The 15,234-nt window shown below is 41.3% G+C and overlaps 1 protein-coding gene across 1 annotated transcript in view; it reads left to right on the forward strand.

Annotated features, from left to right (window-relative positions):
• The window catches only part of cpsf2 (cleavage and polyadenylation specific factor 2), a 33,138-nt gene that overhangs the window by 7,364 nt on the left and 10,540 nt on the right, over positions 1 to 15,234 (forward strand). Inside the window, exons 5-12 of the mRNA XM_078234244.1 lie at positions 929 to 1,058; positions 1,697 to 1,812; positions 3,576 to 3,763; positions 5,393 to 5,683; positions 6,909 to 7,009; positions 9,411 to 9,611; positions 13,351 to 13,503; positions 13,612 to 13,837. Of these exons, the coding sequence (XP_078090370.1) occupies positions 929 to 1,058; positions 1,697 to 1,812; positions 3,576 to 3,763; positions 5,393 to 5,683; positions 6,909 to 7,009; positions 9,411 to 9,611; positions 13,351 to 13,503; positions 13,612 to 13,837 (1,406 nt within the window). The remainder of the gene's footprint in view (positions 1 to 928; positions 1,059 to 1,696; positions 1,813 to 3,575; positions 3,764 to 5,392; positions 5,684 to 6,908; positions 7,010 to 9,410; positions 9,612 to 13,350; positions 13,504 to 13,611; positions 13,838 to 15,234) is intronic.

Consider the following 15,234-nt stretch of genomic DNA (forward strand, 5'->3'; position numbering starts at 1 on the left):
AAACCCTTACTAATTAAAAATTTGTCCAACTCTTCTTTAAATTTACTCAAAGTCCTGGTATCCACCACGCTCTGGGGGGATAATCTAAAAGTAGACAATCTACTTTTTCACAACATCTGTTGTCGAATTACAATGCGATATTGTCATAGACCTGGAACTGGCTTAACTTCTTGGCTGAGGGATTGTAGAACACTAAAGGCTCCTTCTCTTGCTCTCCCTCCATCCCCAAAAAGGTGGAATATAACCAAAAAAAGTAATCTGTGTGATTTCAGATTAGTTAATAAAATTGTCCTTGTTTCACTCGGGCTCAAAACCAGGCGATGAGGACTGATTTCGGGATAGTCTTCCCCACCTGATTTGAGCCTGGGACGTGTTCAGACATGCTGGTGGAGAAGGATTTCCAGAAATCTGAAGTGTCCACCTGAAATGGGCATAAGGCTCAATGCATATCTAAACAAGAATGGAGTGCATCAGCAAATTCTACAGCACTGATTACGTGCAATATCCAGTAGTCCTTATGATGGTATCAAAAATATTTATACTTTGATCTGGAGTCAGGGGAAGCAGGAGTACTGGTTCTACAGTGTTATGGGATGCCTTCAGTTCGCGCTGCATTCCCCTCCTGTTCTTCCCTGGCACTAACATGCGAGTTCCCTTCACTGAGGCAGCTGACCCAACTTGGATCCTGGTAAATGGGCAAGCTGCCTCTGGAAGCATGACAGGCACTGGCAGCTCACAACTATTACCATGAGGTTCAATTTTTGTCACGCCTTAGGCCTCATGGTTTGCATGTACACTGGAGGCACTTCTTTAGCTCTGTACCTGCTAGGTTGTAACAAAATTCTGTTGCAATGAATATTTAAAAATACATTATGTGAGCTAATATCTTTCATACTAATTTTCTTTCCTACCTCTGTCCTGTGCCTAGGTAAAGGGCATGGCCTATCGATAACTCCTTTGCCTGCAGGTCATATGATTGGAGGAACAATTTGGAAGATTGTGAAAGATGGAGAAGAGGAAATTGTGTATGCAGTTGACTTTAACCATAAGCGAGAAATGTGAGTATCATCACTAGCTTCAGCTCAGCTGAGGTATGAGCATTTAATTCTTGCAAAAACCCATTTACAACACCAGGGAGTAAGATCATCAACATCTTCTGAAGAAACACTGACACAGCTGCATGTGAAAGAGTGTACTTTTTTTAACAGTAAACAGTGGTACAGGTACAGATGTGTGATGCAGGTCAGATCACTTCTTCAGGCCCTTACAATCTTGTCATATAGACCCATTTATGTTTTGACTTTTTAAAAAGTTTACATTTTGGTAGCAAGCTGAGAGTTCTGGTGAACAAAAATAATTTGCCCCGAAGGAAGATGCGGTATTTGGCGATCTGCAGTTTAGGGAATGATGTTAAAGCTTACCTACGTCAAAAATCATCAGACACGAGAATTTTTTTTTTGTTTACCTTTTTAACCTGGCCTTTTCCTCCACAAAGTCTGTGCTTTGCAAAAATAGCAATGTCGATGGGCTGCACTGCGTCAATATGCATGGATCTTCTACAGGTCTCCAACACCAAGTCTGAAACATTTGAATTTTGCAGGCATATTGCTAATAAATTCATGGGAAAATATGTACTCGGCGAAACTAGTTTCAAGAGTAATTGCGACGGGCACTAATTGTCTGTTTTATTTTTTAGCCATCTGAATGGGTGTTCACTGGAAATGATTAGCCGACCCTCATTACTCATCACGGACTCTTTCAATGCCACCTATGTTCAACCCCGAAGAAAGCAACGAGATGAACAATTGCTCAGTATGTACTTCCAACAATTGATGGTCTAACTTGGAGGGCTTGCACCAAGCACAGACCAGTACCATTGTCACATTCAGATAACAGCTGCAATGTAGCACAATTTAAATCTTTCTGTGCTTTCAGACACAGGCTGGAGGACGTATAAGGGATAATGTTTAAGGTGTATGTTTTCTACTTGAGCATTCACATCATCATGAAACCTATCGGCTTCCATCAGCATGCTTTATTTTGCTTTATTTTTCTTACTGTAAATTTGAAGATTTTAAACAATGCGGTATATGGTGGGAAATCTAGTTGCCTTTCCCCCTCCAAAGAAACTTAGTAGCTCAGATTTTCCTGTCAAGCTTCAAGGTGAAGACATGACTAATGCCGCCGACTGCATTTTAAGTTGTGTTGTTAGCTTTTCCATCAGCTGAGGCTGGAACTCCCTCTCTCGGCTTCAGCATGGATCGATTAGTGCAGAGCAATGAGGGATGGTTGAAGCAAAGTTATGCCCCTCTGTCGTCATTAACTGATTAACTGAAGGCATGCATTTGAGGCCTGCCTTCAGTTCAGTGTTTCCAATTGCGTTGAAGCTAGTTTTTAATCATATTTTCATTCTTGCTGTGCTCCAACCCCCCCCCCCCCCCCCCCCCGCCCCCCACCACTTCCAACCCCCATCACTCAAACGTCCAATGACACCATAGTCTCTGGTCTGACATTAGTGGGTACCATGATCATATTAGATGGTTGTGCAGGCTCGGAGTGCTGAATGGCCTACTCCTGTTCCTTTTTCTTATGGGCGGAGTCGGGGGTGTGGATATGGTTGGTGAATAGGTACCAGAGAATGGCACTGAGTGGGGGGTAATTAAGCAGGGAATATGCATGGTGAGGTGGCAGGATGTGTGTGAGCTGGAGATGTCAGTTGGGAGGAGAGGTGCTAAAAGGATGAGAGTGCTGGTGGTCAACTGCAAGTACCAGTGGGAGAGGGGATGGTTTGTGAGCTGAGGGTGGAGTGGAGGGAACTATGTGAACCAGGGTGATGATTGGGGGGGAGCTGGTGAGCAACATTGGGGGTAACAGAAAAGCACAGACTTTTCTCATGATTTAGTGGGCGGCACGGTGGCTCAGTGGTTAGCATTGCTGACTCACAGCACCCAGGGACCCGGGTTCAATTCCGACCTTGGGTGACCTTGGACACAGAGAGAAAGTTTTCACGTCCTCCCTGTGTCTGCGTGGGTTTCCTCCGGGTGCTCCGGTTTCTTCCCACAATCCAAAGATGTGCTGGTTAGGTGGATTGGCCATGCTAAATTTACCCTTAGTGTCAGGGGGACTAGCAGGGTAAATGGGGTTAAGAGGATAGGACCTGGGTGGGATTGTGGTTGGTGCAGCTCAAAGGGCCAAGTGGCCTCCTTCTGCGCTGCAGGGATTCTATAATTCTATTCTGTGAAAGGGCTGCTCCTCGCAGGCTGTACACCCGCAATGTCTAAACAAATCACTGTAAAAGAGAGAATAACAAGCAAGACAGAGTGTCAGAGAATGTTGTTGGTCCTGTAAAAAAAGAAAGTATGGAAGCAGAGTCACTTTGACCCTCAGGTGAGTTGAGTAATGAGCACATGAGCCTTATCTGATCATTATTGGGAGCCCCTTCATTGGACATGCATATTTAACAGAAACGTGTCCTATTTATGTTTTATTTCTGCAGGTTATAAGACTTACTGCTGTTTTGCACCAATATAAGCATTATCAGTGTGCATTTTTCTCCATTTGTTTTGCCCTTACAGCCAATGTCTTGGAGACTTTGCGTGGTGACGGCAATGTGCTCATCGCTCTGGACACTGCAGGCAGGGTGCTGGAGTTAGCACAACTCCTGGACCAGATCTGGAGGACCAAGGATGCTGGGCTAAGCGTTTATTCTCTCGCTTTACTCAATAATGTTAGCTATAATGTGGTGGAGTTTTCAAAATCACAGGTTTGTCTGGTAGTTTTTATTTAATTTCTGTTTCTTGCTAACCATTGACGATTTCACAAACTAACGAATCAAAGAAAACCCTTTTGGTTCAACGTGCAGTTTTTGTCCCCTCTTCACAATATTTGAAAATTGTCACGCTTGAATATGAAAGTTGCCATATTTTGAAAGGAAAGTGTATATATAGATCATCAACATTTTTTGATGTAAAATAAAATCTATCTTCCACCAACTTGATCAAAAAACCCAAATTTAGGCTTGGAAATTGAGGAATGAGTTGTTCAGCTGACTTCAGCAGCAAGCCTCTCATCCATTGATTCTGTCTACACTTCCTGCTGCCTCGGCAAAGCAGCCAGCATAATTAAGGACCTCACGCACCCGGACATTCTCTCTTCCACCTTCTTCCTTTGGGAAAAAGATACAAAAGTCTAAGGTCACGTACCGACTGACTCAAGAACAACTTCTTCCCTGCTGCTGTCAGACTTTTGAATGGACCTACCTTGCGTTACGTTGATCTTTCTCTACACCCTAGCTATGACTGTAACACTATGTTCTGCACACTCTCGTTTCCTTCTCTATGAATGGTATGTTTTGTCTGTACAGCACACAAGAAACAATACTTTTCACTGTATGTTAATACGTGTGACAATAATAAATCAAATCAAAGTTTTATTGGTGAATATATCCAACAAAGTAAGCATTACTTTAATACTTTCTAGCTCTAAACACCAAAAGGAGAATTTTGAAAGTCATTGCCTCCTGAGTACTTGGCACTGCTTGATTAGTGTAAAATGTCGAAAACAAACTGCTCTCAATATTCAGTTAGTGTTCGTTGCTGAAGATTAGTGTTTTACAAAAGCAAATAATTTCTTGCCTTCATCCTTTAAGGGCGGCATGGTGGCACAGTGGTTAGCACTGCTGCCTCACAGCACCAGGGACCTGGGTTCGATTCCTGGCTTGTGTCACTGACTATGTGGAGTCTGCACATTCTCCCCGTGTCTGCATGGGTTTCTTCCGGATGCTCCGGTTTCCTCCCACAGTCCAAAAGATGTGCAGGTTAGGGGCATTGGCCATGCTAAATTCTCCCCCAGTGTACCCGAACAGGTGCCAGAATGAGGCGACTCGGGGATTTTCACAGTAACTTCATTGCAGTGTTAATGTAAGCCTACTTGTAACTTATAAACTTAATTCGAATTGCATTTGGATATATAGATGTTTTGCTACAGCATTAGCTTATAAATTGATTTGTTTCCCACTTTTTTACATTTTCCCACAATAACCAGGCTTTTGTTTAAAATTGGACGTTCCTTTGTATTATTTGCATGCCACGACCAGCTTGCTTCAGTTACAAAAATCTAAATTCTAATTGGTGACCTGATTTTGAAAGTTTTTACAAACGTCATGCGATTGCCTTTATCCAGCACTTTGGCTTGTTTGTTTTAGGAAATACTTTGGGAGTATTCTTGATCTACAATCATTCTGTTGTCAAAATATTAATGTCACTTCCCCACAATAGCCAATCCTTTTTACTTAATTTATACTATTAGCAATCCCCCACCTTGTATGAAGTTTTATTGATCTAGAATTGGGACACAGCAATTAAATATTGTCTGTTATTCATTTTAATTTTAGGTGGAATGGATGAGTGACAAGTTAATGAGGTGCTTTGAAGACAAACGAAACAATCCCTTTCAGTTTCGCCACCTTTCTCTGTGCCACAGCCTTTCAGATCTGGCTCGAGTGCCCAGTCCGAAGGTTGTACTGGCCAGTCAGTCTGACATGGAATGTGGATTTTCACGAGACCTTTTCATACAGTGGTGCCAGGACCCAAAGAATTCTGTGATCCTCACTTATAGGACGACACCTGGAACGCTGGCGAGATATCTGATAGACAATCCTATCACCAAAAAAATGGATATAGAGGTAAGGATGCAACTGACAAAGGCAATAGCTTAAAATTGGAGTTCTGGACATGTTGATGAAAAGTTCTCCAGCGCAGTAGAACCGGGATGTAAATGAGGGAAGGCGTTTGCAGCTGATAATGAAATTATGTTGTTCCCGATGTTGGGGAAGTCCAGCACTAGGGATCACAGTCTAAGAATAAGGGGTAAGCCATTCAGGACTTCAGGAGGAAGAAGAACTCCTTAACTCAGACAGTTGTGAATCTGTGGAGTTCTCTACCACAGAAAGCTGTTGGGGCCAGTTCGTTAGATATGTTCAAGAGGAAGTTGGATGTGGCCCTTATGGCTAAAGGGATCAAGGGGTATGGAGAGAAAGCAGGAGTGGGATACTGAAAGTGCATGATCAACCATGATCATATTGAATGGTGGTGCAGGCTCAAAGGGCTGAATGGCCTACTCCTGCACCTATTTTCTATGTTTAGCTTCAAAAAGTGACAAATGGGCATGAATGAATGCCTCTCTGGGCTTGGACAATTCCCTGTCTTAAAGAACAGGAAAGCAATCGGTTCCTGGGCTTCCATCAATGATATGTTGAAGATGTCCCTGAGTAGTTACACCATCAACAAGTGGGGTGCTATGCCTTCTGCTTTTTCTTCCTCCAAGGAAAAATAAATTCCCTGTGCTCTGTGTTGCCTATATAATGGTCCGCCTGCTGGTGGGAATTCAGTGTATGGAGAATTGTACATCCAATGTACACAATGTACATCCCACTGCTCAACATTCTGGAGTACCAGTGCTTTGTGCTGTCCAGTGGTAGAATTTTTCACAGCTCTCGGAAGTCATTCTGTATTAGCTGTACCTTTTATCCATTTTCTATTTTTAAATGTTTAGGTGCAGCTAATATTTCTTGTGGCATCTTAACTATTTGAGCACTTAAAATGGTATTTGATACTGTAAAACAAGAGTTTGGAGTAATATACTCGCATACATGTTTTGTTTTTGAATAATTAAGTGCAACTCTCATTGATAATAAAGAGAGGGAATTGTCCTGTTTTGTGAGGACTCGAATCGAAATTGAATTAATAACTTGGTCCTCAGCATCTGTCTTATTTTCACTGGGGCCCCATTGTATTTTGACTGGCTACATAAATAAATCTCAGATTTTTTACATACAGTAAATCTTGAACTATGTAATAATGTCTCTGTCATCCTGCTCTGTGACGGTCATATTTTCTTTCAACCAATAGATTAGACGTCGTGTAAAATTGGAAGGGAAGGAATTGGAAGAATATCTAGAGAAGGAGAAGCTCAAGAAGGAGGCAGCTAAAAAGCAGGAACAAGAGAAGGAGTAAGTAGAAGTGATGTACAGACTGACAAAAGCTGCGGTTTGGATTTTTAAAATTGCTTTCTGAGGATGTAACATGGACACATTTTATAGCTGGTATGTTGCTGACTTTTCGGCAGTCAGTGACCAGTTCTATAATTGTATCGATCTTTGGCCTTCTGTTAATCCAAAAAATATATAAAATTCTAGCACAAAATGCTGAAACGATTCTCCGTCATTGTTTCAATGCATCACTTGGGAGTTGCGCCTCATCAAAATATATTGAGGAAGATTTTGGTCTGTTTTTGTGGCAATTGATGCTTAGCTAAGATCACAGTACTGCCTTTTATGCTCTGTCCAGCCGTAAACAAAGTAAATGTGGCAGAATTTACATGACTTCAATTCTGTGACTTAATGAATTGCAAGAAAAAAAGTCCACTTCAGATTTCTTTCCTCTGTATGAAATACCAGAAAGTGTTTTCTTAAAAAAAACGCATTAGTGCCAATAGCAAGACAAGGTTGCTTTTAAACCAACTGTTAAAACATTCATGATGTTCGCATGATTCTGTAAATAAAAAAGCTATAAATATATTAAATTATAAGTGGTCGCAATTCCAAAGGTAATGGAAATGTAGATGATGCTATCACTCTAAGGTAACATTGTGATAATTTGAACACAATGAGCTGCTGCCCAAGATTTATTTTTGTATGAACAGTAAAGTAAGAAATACTTTAAAACTGTTTCTTTACATAATACACAGGTTTTTTCAAATTGTATACACACGGGCAGAGGTTTGATAGACTTTTCCCCAGATAATTACATAACATATGACCGTTGAACATTTAAAGTGTTAGTGGAATTCTTTAAATTTCACCCTTTGAACAAAATGCCGTTTGTCATTGTAACAAAATACAGTGTGTCATTGTAATGTTAGTTTAGGCTGTATTCACGACAATCCTTTTCTTTGGAACAAAGTTAATAGCAAAGGCAAAATACTGCAGATGCTGACTGCAAAATGAAAGCAGGAAATACTGGAAATATTCAATAAACCTGAAGCATTAACTCTGTTTTCTTCCTCCTAGAAGCTACCTGACCTGCAGAATAAATTAATTACAGTAAGAAGTTTAACAACACCAGGTTAAAGTCCAACAGGTTTATTTGGTAGCAAAAGCCACACAAGCTTTCGGAGCTCTTAGCCCCTTCTTCAGGTGAGTGGGAATTCTGTTCACAAACAGAGCTTATAAAGAGGATGAGGAGGATCGCAACAGACACCTCCAGACGCTGAAAGATGCCCTCATAAGAACAGGATATGGCGCTAGACTCATTGATCAACAGTTCCAACGCGCCACAGCGAAAAACCGCACCCACCTCCTCAGAAGACAAACACGGGACACAGTGGACAGAGTACCCTTCGTTGTCCAGTACTTCCCCGGAGTGGAGAAGCTACGGCATCTCCTCCGGAGCCTTCAACATGTCATTGATGAAGACGAACATCTCGCCAAGGCCATCCCCACACCCCCACTTCTTGCCTTCAAACAACCGCACAACCTCAAACAGACCATTGTCCGCAGCAAACTACCCAGCCTTCAGGAGAACAGTGACCATGACACCACACAACCCTGCCACAGCAACCTCTGCAAGACGTGCCGGATCATCGACACAGATGCCATCATCTCACGTGAGAACACCATCCACCAGGTACACGGTACATACTCTTGCAATTCGGCCAACGTTGTCTACCTGATACGCTGCAAGAAAGGATGTCCCGAGGCATGGTACATTGGGGAAACTATGCAGACGCTGCGACAACGGATGAATGAACACCGCTCGACAATCACCAGGCAAGACTGTTCTCTTCCTGTTGGGGAGCACTTCAGCGGTCACGGGCATTCGGCCTCTGATATTCGGGTAAGCGTTCTCCAAGGCGGCCTTCGCGACACACGACAGCGCAGAGTCGCTGAGCAGAAACTGATAGCCAAGTTCCGCACACACAAGGACGGCCTCAACCGGGATATTGGGTTCATGTCACACTATTTGTAACTCCCACAGTTGCGTGGACCTGCAGAGTTTCACTGGCTGTCTTGTCTGGAGACAATACACATCTTTTTAGCCTGTCTTGATGCTCTCTCCACTCACATTGTTTCGTCTCTTAAAGACTTGATTAGTTGTAAGTATTTGCATTCCAACCATTATTCATGTAAATTGAGTCTGTGTCTTTATAAGCTCTGTTTGTGAACAGAATTCCCACTCACCTGAAGAAGGGGCTAAGAGCTCCGAAAGCTTGTGTGGCTTTTGCTACCAAATAAACCTGTTGGACTTTAACCTGGTGTTGTTAAACTTCTTACTGTGTTTACCCCAGTCCAACGCCGGCATCTCCACATCATGAATAAATTAATAGCATCCTTGATTGTGTTTTCCTTGCAGGCGAGATGTTGATTCCAGTGATGAGAGTGATATTGAAGAAGACATGGACCAACCACTGGCTGGCAAAACCAAACATGATCTCATGATGAAAAGTGAGAGCAGTCGCAAAGGAAGCTTTTTCAAACAGGCTAAAAAATCCTACCCCATGTTCCCGGCGACAGAAGAGAGAGTGAAGTGGGATGAATATGGAGAAATAATAAGGTACGTCAAATAGGCCTAACCCTAAACAGGCCATTAACTTCACAAAAGACTAATCAAACTTTTGTTCAAAGTTCAGACGCCTCTATTTTACAGTATCTGCCAATAAGTCAAAGTTCAATGAATTTCTTGAGTAAAAAAACTTGTATTTTTGTGATACTAAGGGTGGCACAGTGATTAGCACTGCTGCCTCACAGCACCAGGGACCTGGGTTTGATTCCCGGCTCAAGTCACTGTCTGTGCGAAGTCTGCACATTCTCCCCTTCTCTGTGTGGATTTCCTCCGGGAGCTCCGGTTTCCTCCCACTGTCCGAAAGACATGCTGGTTAGGTGCTTTGGCCATGCTAAATTCTCCCCCAGTGTATCCGAACAGGCATCGGAGTGTGGCGACTAGGGGATTTTCACAGTAACTTTATTGCAGTGTTAATGTAAGCCTACTTGTGACAATAATAAATAAACTTTGAAAAAAAAACCTTTTTTATGTAAAGAAACATCCCGAGGTCCCTTTACAAGAGCAAGTAATTGCTAGAAATCTGAAATTTAAAAAAAAGCTAGAAATATTCAGCAGGGTAGGTAATATCTGTGGAGAGAAAAACAATGTTTCAGGTCAAAAACTTTTCATCAGGACGTTCTGGTTAAAGTATTTTCCAAGTGAAATGTTAACTCTGTTTTTCTTTATAGATAGTGCCTTACTCATCAGTTGGATTTTTACAACAATTCAACAGCTTCCTGGTCACTTTTACCAACACCAGCCTTTTATTTCTGAACCATTAAACTGAATTCAAATTCTCCAACTGCTATGATGGTTATTTGAAATCCTGTTCTCTGGATTATTAAACCAGTAGCATAACCACAGCACCACCCTCCCTGCACTACTCTTACAGTGGGGTGGGGTACACATGTGCAGCCTTAATGGGAAAATGAGGAGAGATGGTTAGAAACTTAATAGGAGAAGATGGGTTTTGAAAAGACTTGTAAAGGAAGAGAATGAATTCTTAGGATCTGGAATGCATTGGCTGAAATGGTGACGGAAACAGATTTGCTAATTTTCCAAAGGGAATTGGGTAAATACTTGAAAGGGAGCGAGTTGCAGGCCGATGGGGAAATGGTGAAGGAATAGGATTATTTGTATGGCTCTTTCAGAGCAGGCAAAGGCACAATGAGTCAAGTGGCCTCTGTCTATGCTGTAACATCTATGACAAAGGTGACAGAGTTTACATAGGAAATTTCACAATGTAAGACTGAGATGGCTGGTAGCTGTTACCTATGTTCGAACAGAGGAAGGAGAATGTATAGGAGGCAGTTTTGGAGTTCAGGGTAAATCGATTCAAAATCTTCTCCGTGGACCTGAGGTGCAAGGGGGACACAATACTTGAGACAAGTGACATAAATATTTATGTATTAGTGTCACAGGTAGGCTTACATTAACACTGCAATGTAGTTACTGTGAAAATCCCCCTAGTCACCACACTCCGGCGCCTGTTCGGGTACACTGAGGGAGAATTTAGCACGGCCAATACACCTAACCAGCACATCCTTCAGACTGTGGGAGGGAACAGGAGCACCCGGAGGAAACCCACGCCAACACGGGGAGAACGTGCAGACTTTGCACAGACAGTGACACAAGCCGGGAATCAAACCCGGGTCCCTGGCATTGTGAGGCAGCAGTGCTAACCACTGTGCCACCGTGCTGCCCTGCAAATATGTGCAAGTGAAGCCATATTATTTGGGAACACAGTGTTAATTGGGAATCTGCTCCCATAAAAACACACGGATTGAAACTGTAGTTGTTAGGTGAGGGGGTGCATGTTTGTAATGTGCATAATTGGCTCCAGTTTTATCCTTCAGCACCTTGCTTTCTGGAGTACAGCAGGAGTTTGCAATCAGTTTGTTGAACGCAGGAAGAAGTTGCATCTTTTGGAGAAAATTGGATAGATATTTGAAGCAATTGAAAATCTCAGAGAGTCTAAGGTCAATGTGAAGAGCTTTAGATGCTCTGGCAAAAGCTCTTACAATCACGATGGGTTGAATGGCCTCCCGCGATATCACCTTCCACTGTTTTCAGGATTGCAAAACACTTTTTACATGGAGACAACGAATTTTAGATGATGGCAATTGCTGTAGAAAAGCTATGGTATCTAATGCATAGTCACAGCAAAAAAAATACTTTCACTGCAAACCTTTTACTGCTTTTCTTTGCCTGTAGTGTTCCTTTGCCAGGTCTGATTACAGTGAAACATTTTGTTAATCTTAACCACATGATGGCACTGTCTCCCAGTTGTACAATATAGCATTACGTTCAGTAATTTACAACTTGCAACATATTTTCGTAAGCATTCTGTTTGTGGTGATGGAATGGTTTAAATTTTTTATTTTATAATTATGCTGAAATTTAAAAAAATAGGTTGAACAGATGAACGTAACCCTCTCATCTGCCAAACTTGTTGAAACCCCCTAGAGTTTTGGCCATAAATAAATTTAAGTGCAAAATCATTATACGAGTAGTGTTATGATAGTTCAATATACTTGTTCTTGTTTGGATGTGTGAAGTACTGAAATTTCTCGGTCAGTTGTACTTTATATTGGGTAATGTGGGTTTTCCACAGAGTGAAACAAGAAATGTAATTTCATAGAATCCCTACAGTGCAGAAGGAGGCCATTCGGCCCATCGAGTCTGCATGACCACAATCCCACCCAGACCGTATTCCCATAACCCCATGTATTTACCCTGCTAATCCCCCTGACACTAAGGGCCGATTTACCGTGGCCAACCAACCTAACCCGCACATCTTTGGATTGTGGGAGGAAACCGGAGCACCCAGAGGAAACCCACGCAGACACGGGGAGAATGTGCAAACTCCACACAGACATGTCCTGAGGCCGGAATTGAACCCGGGTCCCTGGCGCTGTGAGGCCACAGTGACACCCCACTATTTTTATTTACAAGTTTAAAAATAAAATCATCTATATTATTAGTTTCTTTAATACGTGCTCATGCGTGTTACATTCAAACCTTGAACCTCTCCGACTTGGTTTCCATCCCTGCTAAAGCACTGAAACGACCCTAATCTTAAAGTCAGAATTCCATTCTCTGTGATTGTGAATGGATATATTATCCCCCTCCCTCTTTTGCAGAGCCTTTGACGCAGTCAACCACACCAGCCTCCTGCAAATATTTTGATCAAAGATTTTAGTTAATCTTGCTAATATATCATTTTTCCTTTTGTCCATTTTTATTGGCTTATGCTTCTGTGAAATACCTTAGGATGCTTTTGTTATGTTAGAAATGCTATATAAATATAAGTTGTCTGGTTTCAGAGCTGTTTTCTAAAAGACTTGCTTGCAGGGATTTGAAAGAAAAGAGGAAGAGTTGAAAATCCGCAAAGACAACTTAATGAAACCTTTCCCCTTTAGTTTAACGTGCAAATGTTTTCACACAGGAAGCATATTTAATGTCCGTTTGGGTTGTTCGGTGACTGACGGTTCCTGCTTGTAGCCTCATTGGATGTGAATAAGTATTGGTCCAGTGGTCCAAGGTCACCAATCTCTGCAGCTACATTGAACTTTGCCATATTTTCTCATTGTATGTAGACAATTGACTTCTCTTCCTCACAGAGACATCTTTGTAAAAAGATTATTTTAGCATTCTCTTTGACACATGTATAAGGAGATATGAAATCAAGAATTGAACTTTTTCTTTCTGTGCCTCCTTGTTGGTGTTTATTGCTGGTCCTTTGTTTCAGAGCTGAGGATTTCTTAGTTCCGGAACTTCAGGCAGCAGAAGAGGAAAAGAGCAAACTTGATTCTGGTCTGAGTAACGGTGAGGAGCCTATGGATCAGGATTTATCTGATGTTCCAACAAAGTGTATTTCAGCATTAGAAACCATTGAAATCAGGTTAGTAATATCATTTTTTAAAATGTTTAAAGCTGATATGTATATCTATTTATTTTTCTTCCACGACGATGACATGTTCATCAAGTAACTTGTCTTTTTTTTTTACAGAGCCAGAGTGACATATATTGATTACGAAGGACGCTCAGATGGTGACTCTATTAAAAAAATTATTAATCAGATGAAACCTCGGCAGTTGATTATTGTTCATGGACCTCCAGAGTCCAGCCAGGATCTTGCTGAATCATGCAAAGCATTTGGTGGAAAGGACATTAAAGTTTACACACCAAAACTTCAAGAAACAATAGATGCGACCAGTGAGACTCATATCTACCAGGTAGTACAACATGAAAAGTAATGTGGCAATTGCTGGCTATTTAGATTTCTGCCACTAACTTAATTTCAGTTGATATTATAGGCTGATAATGACTCAAAATTGGCACATAAAAGTTAGGTGCTGGGTTCAAACCCAACTCTAGGAGTTTAGTACTTGATAGGCTGAACTGCATGGCAGCATTGAATGATCTCTGCATTACTGAAGGTTCTGTCTTTCAAATGCAACACAAAAGCAAGATCCCATTTGCTGGTATAGGCGGAACTAAAAGAGGAGCAGAGAGTGCTCCCAATGTCCTAATCACCGCGTATCCCTTGACCAACACTGCTACAAAAATGGCTTAATCAACTATTGATTTATTAATGATTTTTGGGCCTGCCTTGTACGTCTAAAGATGTGCGGGTTAGGTTGATTGGCCATGCTAAAATTGCCCCTCAGAGTCCTGAGATGCGTAGGTTAGAGGGATTAGTGGGTAAATGTGTAGGGATGTGGGGGTAGGGCCTGGGTGGGATTGTGGTCGGTGCAGACTCAATGGGCCAGATGGCCTCTTTCTGCACTGTAGGGTTTCTATGATTCTATGAATTGGCTGCTATACTTGTCTGCATAGCAACAATGACAACACTTCAAAGCATTTTTTTTGGCTATTAATTACTTTGGAGTCTTTTGAGGAGGCTAAATGAGAGCCAGTTACTTCCTTCCCTGCAGTATATATATCAAAATTGCAAGTAACAGTACAATTTCTTGAGTTCAGCAGAGTCCAGAACTATCATACACCAAAACTTTTTCAATGTACTATTGATTTAAACATTTGATCTAAAGTATCCAATCCTGGGTGGTTGATTGTATCTTCATACTTTTAGAAAGATAATTTGTATATAAGATTCTCTAACACGATAAAAATGATGAATAATTTGCAGTTTCAAACAATTTGCACAGGCCCTGAATGAACAAGTTTGCAAATTTAACATCCTGTTCCTGCAGTAACCCTAATTTGTTGGAACTCTGCCGGAAGCTCAACATATTTCTGCAAATTAATTTTATGCAAAGTCAAGATTTGATATTTTCCAAAGCAAATTACAGCAACACAAATAATAAGCTGCTTAGCAGTCGAGAAAATTAAATCCTTCAGGTTGTTAGCACTGAACTTAGATTTATTCAGAGATTAAAATTGTGTTAAAGTGAAGGACATTCTATCAATGAGAGCATAAAGTAAGCAACGAAACCATTGAATTGAATTATTGCTTAGCACCTTGATATGAAATAAGAATTTGTTCTAAGTTATCAGAGGAAAGCATTCAACGATACATCAGAAATAAAGAACTAAAACATTTTGAAAATATTTATGAATGTTCTGATTTAAATTCCATAAATGTCATCTTTCAAAAAAGATGTTTTTCAAA

Source organism: Mustelus asterias, chromosome 18, assembly GCF_964213995.1.
Source record: "Mustelus asterias chromosome 18, sMusAst1.hap1.1, whole genome shotgun sequence".
Taxonomy (NCBI): domain Eukaryota; kingdom Metazoa; phylum Chordata; class Chondrichthyes; order Carcharhiniformes; family Triakidae; genus Mustelus; species Mustelus asterias.